At 43.2% G+C, this 23,248-nt stretch overlaps 1 protein-coding gene across 4 annotated transcripts in view; it reads right to left on the bottom strand.

Moving 5' to 3' along the window:
* The window catches only part of EIF2AK1 (eukaryotic translation initiation factor 2 alpha kinase 1), a 30,824-nt gene extending 24,661 nt beyond the window's left edge, over positions 1-6,163 (bottom strand). For 3 of the 4 annotated variants that reach the window (XM_034988354.1, XM_034988356.1, XM_034988355.1), the window contains exon 1: positions 5,992-6,163. In XM_034988354.1, the coding sequence (XP_034844245.1) occupies positions 5,992-6,109 (118 nt within the window). In that variant the 5' untranslated portion in view covers positions 6,110-6,163. The remainder of the gene's footprint in view (positions 1-5,991) is intronic. The other variant, XM_034988357.1, reaches the window with a different exon arrangement.
* Between the last annotated feature and the right edge of the window lie 17,085 nt (positions 6,164-23,248).

The raw sequence follows: 23,248 nt of genomic DNA, 5'->3' as shown, positions 1-23,248 counted from the left end.
AAATATTCTATCCCACCCTCCTCTATAATCTATAGAGGACCCAGAAAAGTCAAAGTTTCCAAGTTCAGACCTCATCACCAATTTCCTCTCTGATTTATAAGGTGACCAAAAAAACACCTGCAAATATGCAGACGTGCTATTCATTTTAAATGAAAAATTACTGAGTATGGGGGCGGGGAAAGAATGAAAAATGTGCCCATGTGATAACTTCTATATGTAAAGACATCTTAAAGTTAAAACATGAATCACAAATTCAGATATAGTACACAGATCTGCACTACACATGACAAGAAAAAGAAATGGCAGTAAAATTTATATAGAGCCCTTACAATAAAATGAAGCACAATTAAAACTCAAATAGGTTTAACATAACTAGTAACTAATGACATACATTATTAAAATAACGACGATACCAGAATTTGCTATCAGATTGGTAACCACTTCAAGCCTGGAATACATGGTATTATTATGGGCACATAAAGGAGACATTTTCAATCACGGGGGGTAAAAGTGTTGCAACCTTCAATAAATACATCATAGAATTCAAAATGTGCAAACCTTTGACTCAGCACTTCTGGTTTTTGAAAATATTTACAAAGCACAACAAATACATGTCTATAAGATGTTCAGCATAACACTGTTTAGACTACTGAAAAGTTGCTAAATTATACACATATAAGAGATTATGCAGCTATTGGAAATGATGGTGTATAAAAAGATAATCGTGGGGGCGCCTGGGTGGCTCAGTCAGTTAGGCGTCTGCCTTTGGCTCAGGTCATGATCTCGGGGTCCTGGGACTGAGCCCCATGTCTGGCTCCCTGCTCAGCCCAGAGCCTGCTTCTCCCTCTCCCTCTGCCTGCCACACCCCCTGCTTGTGCGCGCTCTCTCTGGCAAATAAATAAAATCTTTTTTAATTAATTAATTAAAAAGATAATTATGAATAGTCCATTATCAAGTCAAAGAAGCAAGCTATAAAGTAATACTGGGGCGCCTGGGTGGCTCAGTTGGTTAAACGACTGCCTTCGGCTCAGGTCATGATCCTGGAGTCCCAGGATTGAGTCCCACATCCGGCTCCCTGCTCAGCAGGGAGTCTGCTTCTCCCTCTGACCCTTCCCCCGCCCATGTGCTCTCTCTCTCTCTCTCTCTCAAATAAATAAATAAAATCTTTAAAAAAAAAAAAAAAAGTCTGCCTTCAGCTCAGGTCATGATTCCAAGATCCTGGGATCAAGTCCCACATCTGGCTCCCTGCTCAGCAGGAAGCCTGCTTCTCCCTCTCCCACTCCCCTTGCTCCCTTGCTTGTATTCCCTCTCTCACTCTCTCTCTCTCTGTCAAATAAATGAATAAAAAAATAAATTTAAAAATTTTAAAAACAGTAATACTAATGAAGGTGAGGCTAGTTTCATACAAACCATCACCACCTCTCTAGTCATCACTTTACCAAAATGTATCAAAACTTTTTTTGGGGGGGAGAGGGGAGACACCTGGGTGGCTCATTTGGCTAAGCGTCTGCCTTCTGCTCAGGTCATGATCCCAGGATGCTGAGATAGAGTCCCGCATGGGGTTCCTTGCTCAGCAGGGAAGCCTGCTTCTCCCTCTGCCTGCCACGCCCCCCTGCTTGTGCTCGCACTCTCTCTCTGACAAAATCTTAAAAAAAAAACAAAAAACTTTTTTTTTAACGTATTTCTTTAACCCAACAAATCCTACTTCTGTAGATGTAGTCTGAGGAAATAACCAGATATCAACAAAGACTTGCATACAGGTGTCAAACCCATTACTATTTCTAATGATAAAAGAGAAACTTATTTTCCAACAACAGGGCAAAAACTAAAATGATAATACAAAATGTGATAGTCTTAATGTTTTTGAAGGCTAATTTATCACAAGAAAATGGTAATATAACATCACATTTAAAAAGCAGAACATAGGGGTGCCTGGGTGGCTCAGTCGGTTAAGCGGCTGCCCTCGGCTCAGGTCATGATCCCAAGGTCCTGGAATCAAGCCCCGGCTTTGGGCTCCCCGCTCAGCGGGAAGCCTGCTTCTCCCTCTCCCACTCCCCCTACTTGTGTTCCCTCTCTCACTCTCTCTCTGTCAGATAAATAAATAAAATCTTTAAAAAAAAAAAAGCAGAACATAAAAGATTTATCATACTACTATGCTCACAATTTTAAAATATATTTACTTCACAGCTATATAAATGTATAGACAATACAAAGAACAAAACAGACAAAATCTCTGCCCCCTCTGTTTCCAATTATACATCAAAAGAATTGGTAAAAGAAATGAAACTGGTGAACATGCTGTTTTTCAATCTGCCTGTTAGATCCTTAATAGCTACGCATCTACCTGGCTTACAGCAGCTCTCATTAATATTTGCAAATGAATACACCAAACTGTTAGCAGTGAGTTCTCTGGGATGTGAGCGAGCACAGGTGACTTTCCCCTTTTTTCTTTATTTCCTGAAATTTTTCCAAATGATTTCTCTAAATTTTTATCTTATTTGGACAAACTCAGAAATCTTTAATCCATTTATGGTACCTTTGACAAAGAGTTTTAAATGCAAAACTCAGCAAATAAATTTTCACTGGCTATGCCAAAATGTAAACAGTAATCTCTGGGTAATGAGATTGTGATTTTTAAATTTCCTTCTTCAGGCTTTTCTATAATTTCAACATACTTTGTAATGTGAACAAAAATTTTTTAATACACTGAACTGTCAACAGTGATGAGATTAGGGTTGGGAGGGTTTTCTGTTCTACAATGTTCTACATGTTCTACAATGAGGAAATTCTACCTTTTTTTTTTTAAGATTTTATTTATTTATTTGACAGAGAGAGGGACAGCAAGAGAGGGAACACTAGCAGGGGGACAGGAGCTGGAGAGGGAGAAGCAGGCCTCCCCCGCAGAGCAGGGAGCCCAATGCAGGGCTCGATCCCAGGACCCTGGGATCATGACCTGAGCCTAAAGCAGACACCCAACAACTAGGCCACCCAGGCACCCCATCCTACCTTTTTTTTTTTTAAAGATTTTATTTATTTGTCATAGAGAGAGAAAAAGAGAGCGAGCACAAGCAGGGAGAACAGCAGGCAGAAGGAGAAGCAGGCTCTCTGCTGAGCAGGAAGCCCGACACAGGGCTGGATCCCAGGATCCTGAGATCATGACCTGAGCCGAAGGCAGACGCTTAACCAACTGAGCCACCCAGGCATCCCTGGAAATCCTACTTTTTAATAAGAAAAAAAAAAAGGAATGATCAGAGTCAAAGGAACCAACTAAGCCAAGAAAATGGCAACTTCAAAAAAGAGCAGTGGACCAATACTCAAAACACAGGAAGGAGTAAAACCGTAAGGAAATGAAAGCTAAAGCTGAGTGCTTCCCGTTCGGTCCTGATCAAGTAGAAGAGGAAGAGTAAAGAGGCTAATAGGAAAGACGAGGTCAGACCCTGTTATAAAAGAAGAAGAAATGAGATGAGATCCTAGGTGAATTAGAGTTCTAGACTTCTGCCAACTAGGAGGGGAGTAGACAAACAGGAAAGGGATCACCTACTTCAGGCTCCTCAGGAAAGTATGATCTGAATAAATGGTCCATTATTAAATGAGGGAGGAACTTGGAGGTTTAATCTGAGGTAAAAATTCTGAAAAACTTGTCAGATGAAAGAAATAAAAACCAATGAGTCTGGAAATGGGCTTACTGTTGCTCTCCTGTTGCATGCTATTCCACAGGGGGGGATAAATACAGGAACTTTGATCAAAGTTGGTCCCTACATAACAGACTGAAGAACACAGGCTTTAGAGTTACATCTAGGTTTTGAATTTTCTGACTCTACCATAAACTGGCAGAGTGACATCCTCACATCATACCAATGACCTTCGAGAAATCATGTAACTGCTCTGTTTCTACGTCTACTAAAAATGAAACTACATTTTTTCATATACCTTACTTTTCACATAAAAAGATAAATTATGTCTGGATATTCTAGGCCTCTTTGGAAGAAAAGCCAACATGTAAACACATCAGTATTATTAGCAACCTAGCAGAAGGAAATTTTTCAAAGTTTATCTAAGAGCACTCCCTTCAAGAATAATCTTTCCTTTGCAGAAAACCTTATCACAATGTGACAGCAAAGACAGACCTGTGTGTTTACAGCTGAGGCTTTTCCTTTGACATAACACTTCCTGTATTATTGAGCTGCCATATTACACCGGGTTACATGTGAAAAAATCAGTTCATTAAAAAACAGTTCTCTTAAAACTGTCCTCTGTCAATGATCTACTTAAATTACCACCACAGCCTGTTTTTGTCTCCCTTTAGGGTCAAGAGTTATAGACAGTATTAAGGGTGAAGATCGAAGGACTTAAGGAATAAATTAACAGTTTCTACTCTGCTTGAAACTTCAAATCCATTGCATGCTAATACTTGTTTCATGCTTCAACTGAACGCGTATTCCTTGTAATCACCCTATTCAAAGCACCATAAAGTAAAAACCTCCCTGAATCAGTATTATTCATTCTTGGTAGCACAATTTAGCTTTAAAAACTGCCAAAACAACTGGTAGTAATTAAAGACCCTATGAAATTTGAATAAAATGCTGGGTACTGGGGCGCCTGGGTGGCTCAGTCATTAAGCGTCTGCCTTCGGCTCAGGTCATGATCCCGGGGTCCTGGGATCGAGCCCCGCATCGGTCTCCCTGCTCCTTGGGAAGCCTGCTTCTCCCTCTCCCGCTCCCCCTGCTTGTGTTCCCTCTCTCGCTCTCTCTCTCTCTGTCAAATAAATAAAATCTTTAAAAAAAAAAAAAAAACTGGATACTTTGAACTGGCTGGAGTCAATGTTTTAAGTACCCCTCACTTTATGCAGAATAACTTGCCTGACTTAACGCCGTATCTCCTAGTAACCAAAAGCCTAAAAAACAAACAACAAAAAAAAACCTTGAGCATTTCTTTTCTTTAAAGCGACCCACCATGAGAAGTCTTTAGCTCCCCTAACAGTAAAGCAAAAGACAAGAGAAGCTACAAATTCAAACACTTAACCCCAACTGTTAAGCGTATAAGGGCTCGGGCGCCTGGGTGGCTCAGTTGGTTGAGCGACTGCCTTCGGCTCAGGTCATGATCCTGGAGTCCCGGGATCGAGTCCCGCATCGGGCTCCCTGCTCGTGGGGGGCCTGCTTCTCCCTCTGACCCTCCTCCCTCTCATGCTCTCTGTCTCTCAAATAAATAAATAAAATCTTTAAAAAAAAAGAGAGAGAGAGAGAGGGAACACAAGCAGGGGGAGAGGGAGAGGGAGAAGCAGGCTTCCCGCAGAGCAGGGAGCCTGATGTGGGGCTCAATCCCAGGACGCCAGCATCACAACCCGAGTCGAAGGCAGACGCCCAACGACTGAGCCACCCAGGTGCCCCGATCTCACCTTTAAAATAGGGGTGAGGGGCGCCTGGATAGCTCAGTCATTAAGGGTCTGCCTTCGGCTCAGGTCATGATCCTGGAGTCCCGGGATCGAGTCCCGCATCGGGCTCCCTGCTCGGCGGGGAGTCTGCTTCTCCCTCTGACCCTCCCCCCTCTCATGTGCTCTCTCTCTCTCATTCTCTCTGTCTCAAATAAATAAAATCTTAAAAAAAAAAAAAAAAAAGCGTATAAGGTCTGCAAAGTCCCCTTCCACAAGTTTACAAAGCTCATTCTCATCGTCTGACAAAACCACGGGGCTCGGAGCTGGGAGGCTGCCTGAGGGAAATCTTAGCACGTCCGGAGCCGAGTCCGCAAAGAGGAAACCAGGAACAGAAACGTAAACAAACGAGCGGGTCGCAGACACTCGTTTCAGTAAGTGTCTACCTTATCCAGACCGCCCTCCCGCCGCCCCTCGCACTGCACCGCTGGGCCGCCGGTTCGAGCCCGGATCCAGCCGAATTCGCCCCGGAGCGGCGGCGACGCTCGTTGCGTCCTGCCCACCCGGGAACGAAGGTGCACGGGTGCAAGGGGAGGGCCGCCGCGGCATTTCGGGTCCCTCACCGTCATACTTGGGGTCCGAGCCTTCGGCCGGGAACTCGATGGCGGGCGGCGGCGTCACAGCCTCCGCCCCGTCGCCCTCCGCCTCGCGCTCCCGGGCCCCGGAGCTGCCTCCCAGCATCGCCCGCCGCGCGCGGGCCGAAGCCCAGCCCGCCCGCCCGCCAGCCGACCCAGCACCGCCTCACTCAGGACCAGCGGCACCTGCCACCGGATCCGGAAGTAGCCCCTCACGAGGCGGAAAACGCGCCCAGGGCTCACGCGCGCCGCTGGCGGGGGCGGGCCCTGCCGCAAGCTCCGCCCTTCGCGTCCTCCAGGAGGAGAGGATGGGCCGGTGCCGCGCGGGCGCACTCCTGCGCAGGCGCCCTGGTGGCCTGTTCCTTGGGCGGTGGCGGGCGGATGGTGGGGTGTGGGCTCGGGACGCCCGTCACGCCCGCCACGCCCGCCACGCCCGCGGGGACGTCAACCTGCGCTCCCGGCCACCCTTAAGACCTGAGTCTCGCGCACGAGTCAGAGCGCTCACGTCTCACGCCAAGACTCGGATGCTAATGTAAGATTCCCGTGTCTGCGGAGCTTCTAAATCCAAATACATACTTTATGCAGATAAAACAGTGATTGTTTGTCATTTGTTTTTCAAAGAAAAAAAAAAAAGCATCTACAAGACCTATCTCAACAACAACTGAACCTATTTTGGTCAACCGTTAAAACGACAAAATGTGAAATAACTCGATTCCAAAGTGAATCCAACCTAACAAATATACTCTGCTTTTAAGACTGAACTTTCCATCGAAATGACGTCAAACCTGAGACCACCTTTTCCAAGTGACCCCATGGCCATACTGCCTCGACTGTGATTTGAAGCCTTTAGCTTCAAAAACCCTCTGCCCTCTGGAAATGTCTCTGATGATGTGGTTGCCAACACAATGCTGTTGGAAATAATTCTTAGATTCCAGATCAGATAATGCAGCTGGAATAAAAAGCCTTTCAGATTTTGATCCTCAACCCCAGTGCGATGTGTAAAAGCGGTATTGCTTAAGAATTTTATTTGGGGCGCCTGGGTGGCTCAGTTGGTTGGGCGACTGCCTTCGGCTCAGGTCATGATCCTGGAGTCCCGGGATCGAGTCCCGCATCGGGCTCCCCCTGCTCGGCGGGGAGTCTGCTTCTCCCTCTGACCCTCCACCCTCTCATGCTCTCTGTCTCTCATTCTCTCTGTCTCAAATAAATAAATAAAATCTTTAAAAAAAAAAAAGAATTTTATTTGAGCACAGTTTTCTTATAAAATCATACAGGATGCTTTCAGCCTGATAGAAGCAATTTGGACATGGTTCATCCAAAGATTAGGGATGCCTCTTTCCCTACTCTGCTGATGGGAAGAACACAGCCTTTATGGAGGGTGGTTTATCTATATGTATCCACAACTTTAAAAATGCAAATACTTTTGACTCATCAATTCCACTTTCAGTAATTTATTTTAAGGAACAGATTAAGAATGAGCAAGAAGACTTAGCTAAAACTATTAATTGCAACAATAGTTATAATACCAAAAACAAGAAGACAATATAATTGAGTAAATTATAAATATCCATGCAATGGCACACTTTGCAACCAATAAAAATGTTGGTATGCAATATCCAGTTCTTGCCACTTTCCACCACCACCAGAATGGAGAAAACAGCAAACCCATTCAGGTGGGAATATAAATGAAGGCAACATTTCTAGAAGACAATACTCAACTTATAGTGAGTATATTTAAATAGGTATACTCTTTAAACTACATACAGGAGGATATACAAAGGAAATAATCAGAGTGGTGAAAAAAGAAAAATCTATAAGAGTGCTCATCAAAGTGTAGTTTGTAATAGAAAAGCACTGGGATAAATCCAAATTCCCAAATAGAAGAGCAGTGGGGGTACATCCATGCAGTGAAACCTTATGCAGCCATTATAAAAAATGGGGGTGGGGGCAGGGGAAGAGCACAGTCCTCTCTTGGCTTCCATGGTATCACACAATTCTAGTTTTCCTCTATTTTACTGGCCCTCCATCTCAGGATCCCTTTCTGGATTCTCCTTCCCCAAATGCATAATTCTGTAGGGCTCTTGTCACGTCACTCCAAATTCTCTCAGGAGATAACCACATGCACTGCTATCACTTTACATACCCTCTATAAGCTGACAACTCCCAAATGTATCTCTGCAGCACAGACTTGTTCTCTTGGATGACTCAAAACACCTCAAATTTCTGAAAGCAAACTCGTGATATTCCTTCTAAAATTTGTTTTCCACTACTTCTCTTCATTCAAGTAGCACACAATCCGCCCACTTGTCCGTGCCTAAAACATGAGTCAACCTTTATACCATAACCAGACTATACCTAAGCTGCCCTCAAATTAATTAAAAATATGACATAGCATATAAACACGCAAATTAAACATGCAGTTAACTGGAAAGGAACCCAAATGACCAATAAACATAGGAAAAGATACACAAATTTCGCTAGGTACAGGTAAGTGCAAATTAAACGGTGAACTATCATCTCAAACTATTATATTTGCAAAGTTAGTTTTTCATACCAAGTGTGGGTGAGGATGTGGAGGAAAAGGAGCTATCAAATGTTACTAAAGAGCTACTTAGTGATATTGAGTAAAATTAAATGGTGCATACCCAAGATCCACTAATTTAATTTCCATTGAGGTTCCCTTCGGGCACTTTTTTTTTAAAGATTTTATTTATTTATTTGAGAGAGAGAGTGTGTGTGCACGAGCAGGGGGAGGGGCAGAGAGAGAGGGAGAAGCAGGCTCCCTGCTGAACAGGGAGCCCAACACAGGGCCTGATCCCAGGACCCTGAAGGCAGACGCCCAACCAACTGAGCCACCCAGTTGGTGCTCAATCCTGCAGATTTTAGATTCGCTTGCCCCCATAACTGTGTGAGCCAATTCCTTAAAACCAGTCTCTGAATACACATCCTACTGGTTCTGTTTCTCTAGAGAACCCTAATACAATTGCTTTCTTGAAAAAGAATAAAAAAATGTGAAATTCTTCAAACATAAAAAAAGGTACAAAGAATAATGTAAACACTGATGTTTCCACACCCAAATTTAACAACTGTTGACATTAAGCTGTATTTGCTTAAGAATTGCTTCTCTTAAGGGGCACCTGGGTGGCTCAGTTGGTTAAGCGACTGCCTTCGGCTCAGGTCATGATCTTGGAGTCCCGGATCGAGTCCCGGATCAAGTCCCGCATCGGGCTCCTTGCTCAGCGGGGAGTCTGCCTCTCTCTCTGACCCTCCCCCCTCTCATGCTCTCTCTCTCTCTCTATCTCATTCTCTCTCTCAAAATAAATAAATAAAATCTTAAAAAAAAAAAAGAATTGCTTCTCTTAAAAGAAAAAAAAAATTTACAGATGTAGTTAAATTCCTATTTTGAACCCTTTCTGTTCCCACTCTCCTCCCTTCCTCTTAAGAGGTAATCTCTTTTTTAAAGTCAGATATCATTCCCATCCATATTTTATTTCATTATTTTATTTTTCTTAAGATTTCATTTATTTATTTGAGAGAGAGAGAGAAAGAAAACACAAGTGGGGGAAGGGGCAGAGGGACAAGCAGAGTCCCTGCTGAGCAGGGAGCCGGAACAGGGCTCAATCCCAAGACCCTGAGGTCATGACCTGAGTTGAAGTCAGATGCTTAACTGACTGAGCCACCCAGGCATCCCCCAATCCATATTTTAATATTTCTACGATAAATATATGTCCCAGAATAATATGTTTTTTTGCGTATTTAAAAAATTTTACATACATGGCATCATACTGTACTTTACAAGGTCAAATTTAGGGCCAAATTGCCTGTGTGTGCGTTTGCATGTGTTTGTTTCTTTTTTTTCTTCACCTACTGCATGAAGTGCACTAACTTAACTAAGCACCTTGAATCTAGTTGAACCATTGTAACAGTTCTATAATATTCATTTGCATTTATAATATGTTTGCTTATTTCCCTATTGATGGATAATATAAGGGAGTCCAAAAGAAATCCAGCCCCAAAGGAATCTCTTTTTGGAGTGGCAAAAAGTGTTTTAAAATCAGATAGTGGTGATGGTGGCCCAACTCTGAGTACCAGTCATTTGTACATTTGAGAATTTTAGAATGAGTTTTGTGGTATATAAATTATAAATTATCTCAGTAAAGCTGTTATAAAAAAAAGGTAGAGAGCAATGAAAGGTGACATGTGAAAAATAAATCCTGGTTGTCCCAAATACAACAGGTTGTGTGACCTGAGGCAAGCTGTTTATTTGAAAGCTCTCTTTGCCTCTATGTTCTCAACTATAGAATGGGATAATTACAGCACCTAGCCTGTAAATTTGTAATAAGGATTGAATGAGTTAATATTTGTGAAAGCACTTAGAACAGGGTGAGTGAGTGGAGTTGACCCAGTGTGCAATGAATGTTAGCAATTATTTTATTATTATTACTATCATAAAAACTTCTGCAACTTAAGCTGTGTTGTTTTCAATGTTCATGATAAGACATGCAGACATACACACATATATGTATTCTTGGGCACATATAGAAGTGTGGCTCAGTCGGTAAAGCATCTGCCTTCGGCTCAGGTCAAGATCCCAGGACCCTGGGATCAAGTCTGGCATCAGGCTCCCAGATTAAATAAAATCTTAAAAAAAAAAAAAAAAGGAGAAGTTATAAAAATAAATAAATAAATAAAGTCTGTAGGATGGGCCAGGGAAGAGGTGATGTTGCCCGTCAAGTCCAAAGGCTGTCTGCTGGCAGAATCCTCCTTGCTTGGAGGAAATCAGTCTTTTGGTTTTAGAAAGGCCTTTGACTGATTGGATGAGGTGCACTCAGGTTATGAAGGGCCATCCACTTTACACAAAATCCACTGACTTAAATGTTAATCTCATCAAAAATCCCCTCACAGAGACATCCAGAATAATGTTTAATCAAATATCTGGCTATGGCCCAGCCAAGTTGACACATTAAATTAAACATCACAGGTCCATCCCTTGTCAACCTGGCACCCATATGCATCCTATTATCCCATACATAGTCTCCAAACAGACAGTGAGAAGGTCATACTTCTGTACATGATACAACTATCCTGACCAAAACCAAAAGGGCACTATGCCTTTCCTTAGAAGAGGACAAAAAGTCCTTGGGTGATGTTCACTCTTGTCGGATACCTTATAACTTAAAAACTATGATGTAGGGGCGCCTGGGTGGCTCAGTCGTTAAGTGTCTGCCTTCGGCTCAGGTCATGATCCCAGGGTCCTGGGATCGAGCCCTGCATCGGGCTCCCCACTCCGCGGGAAGCCTGCTTCTCCCTCTCCCATTCCCCCTGCTTGTGTTCCCTCTCTGGCTGTGTCTCTCTCTGTCAAATAAATAAATAAAATCTTAAAAAAAAAAAGCTATGATGTAAACTTAACAGTATTTAAATACTATGATATAAAGTCAATGCATCATATTTCACGTGATAAGGGGATAGGAGAATGAAGAAAATAAAGATATTCGGTAGATGGATAATATGCATGCATATACTTACACATACACAGTCATAACAAAATAAGGAACAAACACAGTTACAGTTCTTGTTACTGTAATTGGTCATAAGGTTGTAACTGGTATTTATAACTAACTACCTTCTTCCACTACCCATTCCATATTCCCTTTGTCCTCAGCAAGCATCTCAGCTGGCCATAGTTCTTTACTTGATGGGGTAATGCGAACCTCCTTTCTTGAAGAGTCTGGGCCATTAGCAGTCCTGCCTAGATTGGGTTGTTGTAGTCTTCCATTGACTTTAATCATAGTGCATGATAACACTAAGAGTCACCCTAAGGGACCTCCTGTATTCCAGATTCTTTCTTACTTCCATTTTGGAAGTAAGTCCCTTTTCTCCTTGGTAGTCAAGATCAATCACCCCAGCCAGTATAGCAACTCCTTTCCTTGCCTGTTGGTTTAGAGTCATGAGGAGCCTAAGGTGACTCTGTTATAGTCTTAACTTTTAGTACAGTTGAGTCATTGTTGTATCTGCTGGTAGAAGAAATAAGACCTTTTGGAACTCCTTTCAGAACTAAGATCTCTAAGCCAGTGGAGCATAGGGTCACAGGGACAGGAAGCAGATGCTAGAGAGTCACTTGGGGGTAATACTGAGTAGCGCCCCTCCCATTTCAACTCCTTGATTTACAACCCGTGGATCCTGGAAGAGGGAGAAACAGCACCATATATTTACTGGACATTGATTCAGAACATAAACAGCTCTCTGGAGAACCTTACCCCCATCCTGCAAGGTGTGGCCACCTAACTGACTCTGTAACTGAGTCTTCAAACGGCCATTCCATCAAGTCAGTTGCTTCAGGAAGGTAGGAAACATGGTAAGACAAGAGACTTCCATGAGCATGGATCAACTGCCGTACTTCATTTGCTGGAAAATGGGTTCCTTTATCAGAAGCAATGCTGTGTGGAATACCAAGACAGTGGATAAGATATTCCATAAGTCCACAAAAGGTAGTTTTGGCAGAATAATTGCACACAGAGAAGGAAAATCTGTACCCACAGTATCTATTTTCGTAAAAACAACACACTGCTCCTTCCACGAGAGAAGTGGTCTAATGTAATCGACCTGCCTCCATGTAGCTGGCTGATCCCTCCAGTGAGTGATGCCATACTGGGGGTTCAATGTTGGTCTCAGGGGCTGGCAGATTGGGCAGTCAGCAGTGGCTATAGCGAGGACAGTCTTGGTGAGTGGAAGTCCATGTTGCTGAGCCCATTTATGACCTCCATCCCTGCTGCCATGGCCACTTTACTCATGAGCCTACTGGGTGATGACAGGAGTGGCTAAGGAAAGAGCCTGACTAGTTAGTATCCATGACGTGATTATGAAAATCCTCTACTGAGATCACTCTTTGGTGAGCATTCACATAGGCTACACATATCTTTACATTTTTCACCCATCTAAGAGAGATCTATCCATACCCCTTCCCCAAACTTCCTTGTCACCAATTTTGCAATCATATTCCTTCCAAGTCCTTGACAATCCAGCCAAAACATTGGCCACATTCCATGAATCAGTATATAATCACATATCTGGCCATTTCTCCTTCCAAGCGAAATGAACAATCAGATATATTGCCTGGAAGTTCTGTTCACTGGGAGGATTTCCCTTCACCATTGTCCTTCAGGGATGTCTCAGAAAAGGGCTGTCATGCTGCAGCTGTCCACTTTCTAATGGTGCCTGCCTATTGTGCAGAACCATCTGAAAACAAGACCCAAGTCTTCCCTGTCTCTGTACAAGCTCTGATCACAGAGAACTCCCCATGAATCCACACATGCAGGCTTGGAAAGAGAAGGTATTGTAGCAGGAGTGGGGGCCATCGGCATTTGAGCCATTTCTTCATGTAATCTGTGGACTCAGGGACTCCCTGCGCATGATCTCACACATACCACTTCCATGATGGATGTGCTTCTGCACGCACCCAACTTTATGGCTTAGTGGATCAGATAACACCCAGTTCATGATAAGCAGCTCAGGTTGTATGGTAATTTGGTGGCCCATAGTTAAGCATTCAGTCTCTACTAAAGCCCAGTACCAGGCCAAAAGCTATTTCTTAAAAAAGAAAAGTAGTTATCTGAAGATGAAGCCAGGATGGCCAGTTGTGTCTTGGGATGGGTCAGCCCTTCCGCTGCATTTAGAACAAAATTGAGACTCCCTGCATGGCCTACAGGGCCTTTCAAGAGCTCCTCCAGCCTTCCATGCCAGTCTCTGCTCTACGGGATCACACTAATGAATGAACAGAAAAGTAAGACTCACGACTTAAGCATTCATGAGAGAGGGTCAGGGCAGAGGTGGCAACTGTTCTTGAGGTTTTAGCCTCTAGAGCAGGGACAGAGTCATACAAGAAGTAGGACAGAAATCTCAATGACTTGACAATTGCTGACCTTTGGCTGCATAGATGGCACCCTTACCCACCTTCTCCAACTATACTGCATGCGCAGTATCAATTTTCCCTCACAGTGAAGCAAAAACAAACTCTCTAAAGAGATAGAAACTTCTTCATGGCAAGGACGAGAGTTCTCAAAATTGAGTAGAAGAATGCAATGGTGATATTTTGTAGGTCTCTATTGCCACATCATGCCACAGACTCTCAGTGCTTTCTTTGCTGCTAGAGTCACAAACATCTTTCAATCTAGTCCAAATTAGAGAGCCAACTCCAGAAACCCTGGAACAAAAGAGTTGGAATTCCAGAGCTGGGCTTCCTCTTTTGGTCAGTGTTTGTGTGTGTCTGTGTGTATTTGTGCACCTGTGTGTGTGTGTGCACCAATTGCCAACCCAGTCTCTCCACTACCTACCCTAGTACCAAGCCCCTTAATGTGAAGCCTTCCCATCAAGATCCACATGGACTTCAAAGTCAATTCTCTCAACTGGGGGGGGGCTATCAGGAACGTCAGAGGAAGCCCCACTAGCTACCCTTATTAATCATCATGTTACATATGGTTACCCAACAGAAGATAAGTGCTATAAACCTTAACAGTATAAAGTTAATGTTATTTCCATATGTGTTTGGAAGTAGTAAGATGGTAAGAGGTAGAAATTTGATTTTTTTATCCAGTGGATAATTAAGAGATACCATCTCAGTTGGATGGATGAACAAAGGGTTATTTAAGAATATTACACAAGGTAACTAATAATGAGTTTAGTATGTGGCGTAAAGCTGTGGTTGTATATATTTTATCCTCCTTCCGTCATCCATCTGATGTTAAGGAAATTGTACCAGTGTTGCATTCTCCAGTTTGTACAGTGTTCCTAATTCCTTTATTTCTACTACAGCTTTAAGCACCCTGTAGGTATCCGGTAATTATTAATGAGAGAGTTTGGGAAATGGTCTCACACTGTGGAAGCTGGCTTTCAAGATCGCCCCCAGCAATCTCTGCTTCCTGATCTTCATACCCTTTTCATGTTCCCTCTCACGTTGTACTAAGGTTGGTCTGTATGATCACTAGCATACAGAGAACAGATGGTATGAAACTTCTAAGATTAGTTTAAAAGACACTGTGGCTTCCATCTTGCTCTCTCTCCCTCATCTCTGGCTCTGGGGGGGAAACAAGCTGCCATGTTGCACTTGGAGCAGATTCTTCATCCCCAGTAGATAGGAAGCTGCCATCTTGAGATGTCAGATGACTGCTGCCTGGGACAACTGCTTGACTGCAACCCGATGGACTGAGCCAGAACCACCAAGCTACACTGCTCTGATTCCTGACCCTCAGAAACTGTGAGGGAAAATATATGCTTTTATGTGTGTGGCAGGTGGGCAATTTGTTACACAGCAATCATTAATACATACCCTAAACTAGATTTCAAGCATCTTACCAGGGTAAGGAATGCCCTAAGCCAACACCTCATAAAAATTCTGTTGACCTGGCTGGTTACCAAGCAACAGTTGTGATGTCATCAGGATTAGAACCCTAACTTATGGGGATCTTGCCAACCACTTGACAGGAAGCCCCAGAGCAAAGGGGACTTTTCAGGTGAGCACATCTATGTCTACTTTCCTCTTTCTCAAATAAAGTGAATAATCCAGGGATCTTTCAACCAAAATTGGTTCTTACATTCCTTATGTCCACTGATAATGGCAACTTCAAGTCGTTACTGCCAGTTAGGGTGGATTACTCCCATTTCAATCCTGGGACTTACCTCTTTCGGTTTGGGGGCCTCAACCCCAGAGCAATGTGCAAGAGATGTTTTTCGTTTTTAACAATTTTTATATAGGGTTACAAAATTGACAGGTATAAGATATTAGCAAATCATTAATATTATTTAAATGAATAGCTTTAAAAATTTTTTTAATTTATTTATTTGACACAGAGAGAGACAGCGAGAGAGGGAACACAAGCAGGGGGAGTAGGAGAGGGAGAAGCAGGCTTCCCACCGAGCAGGGAGCCCGATGCGGGGCTTGATCCCAGGACCCTGGGATCATGACCTGAGCCGAAGGCGGACGCTTAACGACTGAGCCACCCAGGCGCCCCTGAAATGAATAGCTTTGTAAGTAAAAATCCCCATTTTGTAAAGTTAGGCTATAAAATATTTCAACTGAAAATATCAGGATGCGTATTTGAAAAAGTGGATTATTACTTAATGCCCTTCAGTTTCCATCCAATGAGCCACGTAATGTAGACCTAGAACAGGTTTAGGGTAGCAGTTTTTTAAGCTCCTTGAAACTAAACAGTGAAATACTGCTCTGTTCAAAATGTCTTTTAATATTCTTTTAGGAATTCTGCAAGAACATTTTTATGTTCATATTCTCATAACCCCCAATTCTTCACCCCTTAATGGTGGATTTTTATCTCCCAAACTGTTCAAATGCCAGTTATAACAGAGGGGATGCTCAAAGGAAAAAAATGTAATTTTAAGTCATTTTAAAGTTATTATGTAAGGAACATAAGTATGTTTTTCTGACTACATCCCCCTCCAAAACACATGAATGACAATAAAGTTCTATTTTACCATAAACCCCATCAATCCCTGCCCCTCTTCCCTCCCTAGTCAGTTATCAATTTAGTGTACATTAATCCAGTTTTTCTTCTATTCATTTACAGAGATACGTATGTACCACAATAAAACAGCATTGTTCTGAGGGGTTGTTTTTGCCTGAAAGAATGATTAAATACGTATTGTTCCGCAACCCGCGTTTTGTTCTCCACTCCAAAATACGTCCCGGCCAACCTCCCACGTGAGCACGACAGTATTCCATACTTAAATCAGCCATTCCCCAAGCTGAAGGGGAATTAGTCTCCAATATGTCAGTATCACGAACACCTTGAAAAACCACCTCTGTATCCAGTTTAACGTTTACAGGGACTTCGGCCACTACTAGCTGTGACTTTAAAGTCTTTAACCGGCACCTCAGCTCCTTTGATTCTACTACCACCTAACCTTACGGGATCGCGGTGAGGATTAAGCCCGTTGACATATTTACGGCCAGCTGTTTGTAACTGCCACCCAGTAGCCTTATTTTCTTGGGTTAGGTCTGATCTTTCGGTCTTGGTTCCGGGGAGACTGGATTCTGGCAGCGGTGCGCTGAGCGTGATCTTCCGAATCCGAGGAACTCTGAGCCTGGTGGGAGTGTGTACCTCTGACATCCTTTATTCTACTGCTGTAAAGTGAGATTTTCTGACGGTTGTGGCTTCTCTTCAACGGTTAACTCAGGTGAGCTCCACACACACCCTCCAACCCCCTACTCTTGGTCCACAAGCCCTTCCCTTTACTGGGATATCCAACCTGGCCCCTCGCCACCAGGCCTGGGGTCCGAGCCCTCCGCCCCTCGCTCCCGGGCCCCTGAGCTGCCGCCCAGCAACGCCGACCGCGCACGGGCCGCAGCCTAAGCGGACAGCCAACCCACCGCCTTCTAACTCGGAACGCACGCCTTTCTCCACCGGATCCGGAAGTAGCCTTTCGCGAAGCGGAAGACCCGCCCCGCTGGCGGGGGCGGGGCCTGCTGCAGGCTCCGCCCTTTCTCTATCCCAGGGGGAGGGGCGGGCCGGGCCGGCGCGGGCGCACGCCCCCGGCGCAGGCGCCTTGGTGGGCTAGTCCTCGGGCGGTGGCCTGCGGTGTGTGGGTGCTGGTACTTGCCACGCCCCGGGGGACCCCAGCCTGCGCCCCCGGCGGTCTTCTCTCGGCCCCTTCTCGAGAAGGTCTAAAACTCCGACTGACCGTTACACCAATCTCGGTCTTTCTCCCCTCCCCAGAAGGAAGCAGTTTATTTGTGAGCGTCCTGATTTTTATATTGATTAGCACACGCACACACACATATATTTATGTTGGGGATCAATACACAAAACCATATCGTAAGGCGGTAAAACACACCAAGTAATAATGTGAGGACATATGTGTGGGTACATATAGCTATATCTACATACACGTATATGTAAATACATAAAATATACTTTTACATATAAATACATATGCTTATATGTGCATATTTACATGATTGTATTTATAGACACACAAACCCCGTAAATATATTTATATACTGTCTATGTAACTGCAGTCTATATACATTTATTTATTTATTTATTTTAAAGATTTTTTTTATACTTTGTCATTTTATTTTATTTTATTTTATTTTTTAAATTTTATTCTTATGTTAATCCCCATACATTACATCATTAGTTTTAGATGAAGTGTTCCATGATTAAAGATTTTTTTTTTTTAATTTTTATTTTTAAGTAATCTCTACACCCACTGTGGGGCCCCAACTCACAATCCCGTGATCTAGAGCCACATGCTTCACCGACTGAGCCAGCCAGGCGCCTCCAATATATATAAATATATTTATATGTATGTATACATATGTGTATACATATATATTTTTATGTTTCTATATACATACACATATCCCCACAGAAAATACATATTATTTAGGATTTGTGTTTTTATTATGCAACTTTACATATTGTTCTGCAACTTGCTTTTTTCTCTGGCTCCTTGAGAACCCTCCCCCCTAAAGTAGGTCCATTCTTCATTTTTTTCAGCTTTTTTCATGATGTCTCTCAACCAGCTCGTCCAGAGCTGTTGGGGGAGTGGTTAGGAACCAGTAGGAAATATTCTGGGATCTCTGGCAAAGGAGAATTTGTACTGATGGGTTAACATAGTTACTTTTAACCGACTGCCTCATTTTCCCAACTGTAAAATGGAATTTTTTTTAAAGATTTCATTTATTTATTTGACAGAGAGACACAGCCAGAGAGGGAACACAAACAGGGCGAGTGCGAGAGGGAGAAGCAGGCTTCCTGCTGAGCAGGGAGCCCGATGCGGGGCTCCATCCAACCCTGGGATCATGACCTGAGCCGAAGGCAGACGCTTAACGACTGAGCCACCCAGGCGCCCCTAAAATGGAATTATTAATGGTACCAAACTCCCAAGCTGGTTGTAGGTCCTCATGAGTTAAGTTGTATAAATCACATAGAAGAGGTACTTACTTGGTCCTTTGTATCGTTCAATAACTTTTTGTCCTTGTTAGTATTTTGCCTTGTTAGAGCTGATGTTTTCAACTTTGTCCATAGGAAGTTTGATTCTATCCGCCAGACATTAAAGGACATCACTCAGACCAGGGAAACTCTGAGCCCAAGGAATGGTCTCTCCTTGGTCTTCCTTTTTTATCCAGCCTTACTCTAGGATATTTTCTTGAGCTGAGGTAGCCCCGAGGCTCTCCAAACCCTGGCTCCCACATCTGCTGTTCCACCTGTGTTCCACACTGCTTAATCCAGCCCCCATTTCACCTGGTTCTTTGCTACTCACCTTTCTCAGGTCTCCTTAACATCCCTCTCTCCTTGGGGCGCCTGGGTGGCTCAGTCGTTAAGCGTCTACCTTGGGCTCAGGTCATGGTCCCAGGGTCCTGGGATTGAGCCCCACATCAGGCTCCCTGCTCCGCAGGAAGCCTGCTTCTCCCTCTCCCACTCCCCCTGCTTGTGTTCCCTCTCTCTCTGTCAAATAAATAAATAAAATATTTTTAAAAACCAAACAACATCCCTCCCCCCTTCTCACCTGATAGTGCAAGAACTCTTGATGTCTAATTGACTCATCATTTTTTTCTCTCACTTGTGTGCAAACTCAGAAAGAACACCCTGCAGTTAAATGTGTAAATGAATGCGTTTATTGCTCAGATGAGCACTTAAAACATTTTTAATATCTGGAATGACTCCTCTTAACATGAAAGTGTAAGGTCACACTTGTGAAAAGGAACTTCACATTATTTATGCACCTACCTATTCCCAGTAGCTGTAGAAAGTAGCTCCTCCTGGAGCAAACACATCAAATTTGCTGGCCAGGAATCCTAGAATGAACCTCTAAAATTTAACACTGCTGAAATCTTTTTTATTATTATTATCTTTTATAATTACCTCAAAGCATTTTCTTTGTTATGCTCACCAATGCCTTAAGGGTGCCTTTCTGGAATCAAACATTTGCCTTCTCTAGGTTAGTTTAGATGAATAGAGTGACATCCAAAACAAAACCAGATCTTTGGCAAAACAAAATTTTTATTAATAGCACTACACAAGGAATAGTAGGTAAACTCCTCTGGGAAAAATTAAAACATTTCATTTGAGTCAAGTTCCATTTTACCATACTCTATCCCATCTTCTCCCTTTTGAGAATTAAGCGCTTTTCATCTTCTATTTGTCCAAATCTTGTTCTATTCATTTACATGCATAGACATGTTCCCATAGAAAGCATATAATATTTTGGATTTTAGATTTTGGATTCTTACTACATATTGTATGTATTGTTCTTTTTTTTTTTTTTAAGATTTTATTTATTTGACAGAGAGAGACAGAGCGAGAGAGGGATCACAAGCAGGGGGAGTGGGAGAGGGAGAAGCAGGCTCCTGGCTGAGCAGAGAGCCCAATGTGGGATTCGATCCCAGGACCCCGGGATCATGACTTGAGCCAAAGGCAGATGCTTAACGACTGAGCCACCCAGGCGCCCCTGTATGTATAGTTCTAAAACTTGCTTTTTCAGTCAATGTTTGACCTCAAGAACTTTTTTATTCCTGCATTTTAAATGCTAACGTGCAGAGCTTCTATAACAGAGTTGGACACAGTTGAAGAATATTTTCAGATCTCCCAGTAAGGATGGATTTGTATCACCCACGATGCCCTCTTTCTGACTACCATTGTCAATGTCTCCACCCTGTTTATTTGCTTGGTGGAGCTTTCATGGTTTTGTTTTTAAGCCATACCCTTTTCGGTTTGGGGTACCTGTAAAATGGACATCTAATTCTTCCTTCCTCAGAGTGTTTTTGAACATAGTTAATGAGTTAGCTTGTGTAATTCATATAGATTTTATAGAAGACATACCTGGTATACGATATTTATCACAATAGCAGATACTATTAATATATTATTTTATGAATGCTAATGTATTTAATACCTTATTACCCTGTAAGCAACTCTATCTAGGAGACTTCATCCCACTACAGACACTGATTAACAACATTTAGATCAGAGAAACTACTCTGGTAATAGCAAAACTTCTTTAATCCTCCTTTATTGAACTAAGCTGAGATATTTTTGAAAGAGAGTTGTGGGTTTTCTACAACAGCTCCTTAAGATAATCTACACATTGAGCTCTCTTCTCTCATTGTCTTTTATTTCAGCCTTTGCATATGCTGTCCTGTCTACCTCGAAAATCCCCCTGTCGTGAGCCTCCACTTCCAGTCTTACAGTAAATCTGTGCACATACAGTTCAATGCTGAGGAATGTATGTGCTGACACTGAGATTATGAGCCAAGTAATTAACCTCTAATCTGTAAAATGGAAATACTAATTATACCTACTTCATAGTCTTGTTGTACAAGGTAAATTAGTTAACATATTTAAATCATATAGAAGAGATGCCTGGGGCAGAGGAACCTCTCAACAGTTTGCAAGTATTAATAACTGTTCCTAATGATAATTCTTCATCTTTGCTCCTAGAAGGCTGATCTTTCCTGCCACCACTGCCTGACGTCAGCCAGGTCAGATGCTCTGACCCTGGGGGTAGCATCTCCTCGTTGGTCTTTTGCCATTAGAATCTAGGCAGAAAGAGTTATTTGGCAAGTATCTGCAACACAATACAATAATTTTGTATCTGCATTACTCATCAAGGTGAGTTAGACGTTATGCTTCCCTTCTCTCTGGTTCTCCCCCCACCCCTGCACCTCTCCTTGAAACCTAAGAACAGAAATGTTGGATAGGAAAAAAAAAAAAAAAAAAAGAAATGTTGGATAGGATATCGTAAAGTTACTGCAACCACAGGAAGAAACAAAAACGAGGCTTGGAAAGAAGAAATGTATTGTACTCACAGGTCCTGGGGCGGGGGGGGGGGGTCACCACATACCATGCAGGGCCACAGGGGAAGCACCAGGTCTTGGTCAGGTGGCAGAACACAGGAGTGAGGGGGGAGCATAAGCCAGAGCCTTCATTGGGGTTTCCATTCTGCTGAGAGTAAGCAGTTAAGGCCTGGCTCATTGGAATAATTCCGGCAGGCTTTGGGCTATAGGGGAGTGTGTAGTTGGCTGGTACCTGGTCTTGGGATGTTTTAGGGCAGAGGAAATATTGGCTTGTGTGTGATCATTAGATAAGGAGGTGACTGGGTCTGTATACTTGGGATTGGTTGGTTTGTACTGGTTGACTAAGCCCTTTGCTATCTCTAAGAATTGGCTAGCCCAGCCCTGGGAGGGAGAGTCTTGTCTGGCCAGCAAGCTTTTTAAGATGGCAAAACATCATAAGATATAGACAGTTTAAAAATATGCTTAATAAATGCAAATCTGGTTCCTTCTGCCCAGAACATTCCCTTGCCCCAGCCCCACTTCACTTGACTTCCTATTACTTATCCCTCAGGTCTGTAATGAAATGTGATATGTCGCATTTATATATAACATATTATCTCCCTCCCTTTGTTAGTTTGCTAGGGCTGCCATAACAAATTACCACAGACTGGAAGCCTTAAACAAGAGAAATGAATCTTCTTACAGTTCTGGATGCTGAAAGTCCAAGGTCAGAATGTGAACAGGGTCAGTCCCTCTGAGGCTGTGAGGGAAGGTCTGCTCCATGCCTCCTTCCTAGTTTTTAGTGATTTGCTGGCCATCATGGTGTTCCCATGGCCTATAGAAGCATCACCCCAATCTCTGCCTTCATCTTCACATGGTGTTCTCCCCATATATGTGTCCAAATTCCCCCTTTTTAAAAGGACACAGTCATTGGTTTAAGGCCCTCTTTAAGGACCTCATTTTTTAAAATTTTTTTATTTTTTATTTTTTTAAGATTTATTTATTTATTTGAGAGAGCGAGAATGAGAGAGAGAGAGAGAGTACATGAGAGCGGGGAGGGCCAGAGGGAGAAGTAGGCTCCTCCCCGAGCAGGGAGCCCGATGCAGGACTCGATCCCGGGACTCCAGGATCATGACCTGAGCCGAAGGCAGTTGCTTAACCAACTGAGCCACCCAGGCGCCCGTGGACCTCATTTTTTTTTAAACTTGTTTACTTCTATAAAGACCCTGTCTCCAAATAAGCTCCCATTCTCAGGTAGTGGGAGTTGGGACACCAACATATTTTGGGAGGACACAATTCAGCCCAGAACGCTCCCCTCACAGCTCTCCCTTCATCCCCCTATGTCAGTGCCCCCCACTCTGCACTTCCCCAGTGCTTGTAATCACCCCCCAGAGCCCTAAGTGCAATTTATTGTAGATGTTACTTTCTGAAGCCAATTCCACTTCTTTCCTCCCCAAATAT

This window comes from Mirounga leonina, unplaced genomic scaffold (assembly GCF_011800145.1).
Source record: "Mirounga leonina isolate KUSES-001 unplaced genomic scaffold, KU_Mleo_1.0 Mir_454, whole genome shotgun sequence".
In the NCBI taxonomy this organism is placed as follows: domain Eukaryota; kingdom Metazoa; phylum Chordata; class Mammalia; order Carnivora; family Phocidae; genus Mirounga; species Mirounga leonina.
Note: the sequence above shows the minus strand (reverse complement) of the source record. Positions and strands in the feature narration are given on the sequence as shown.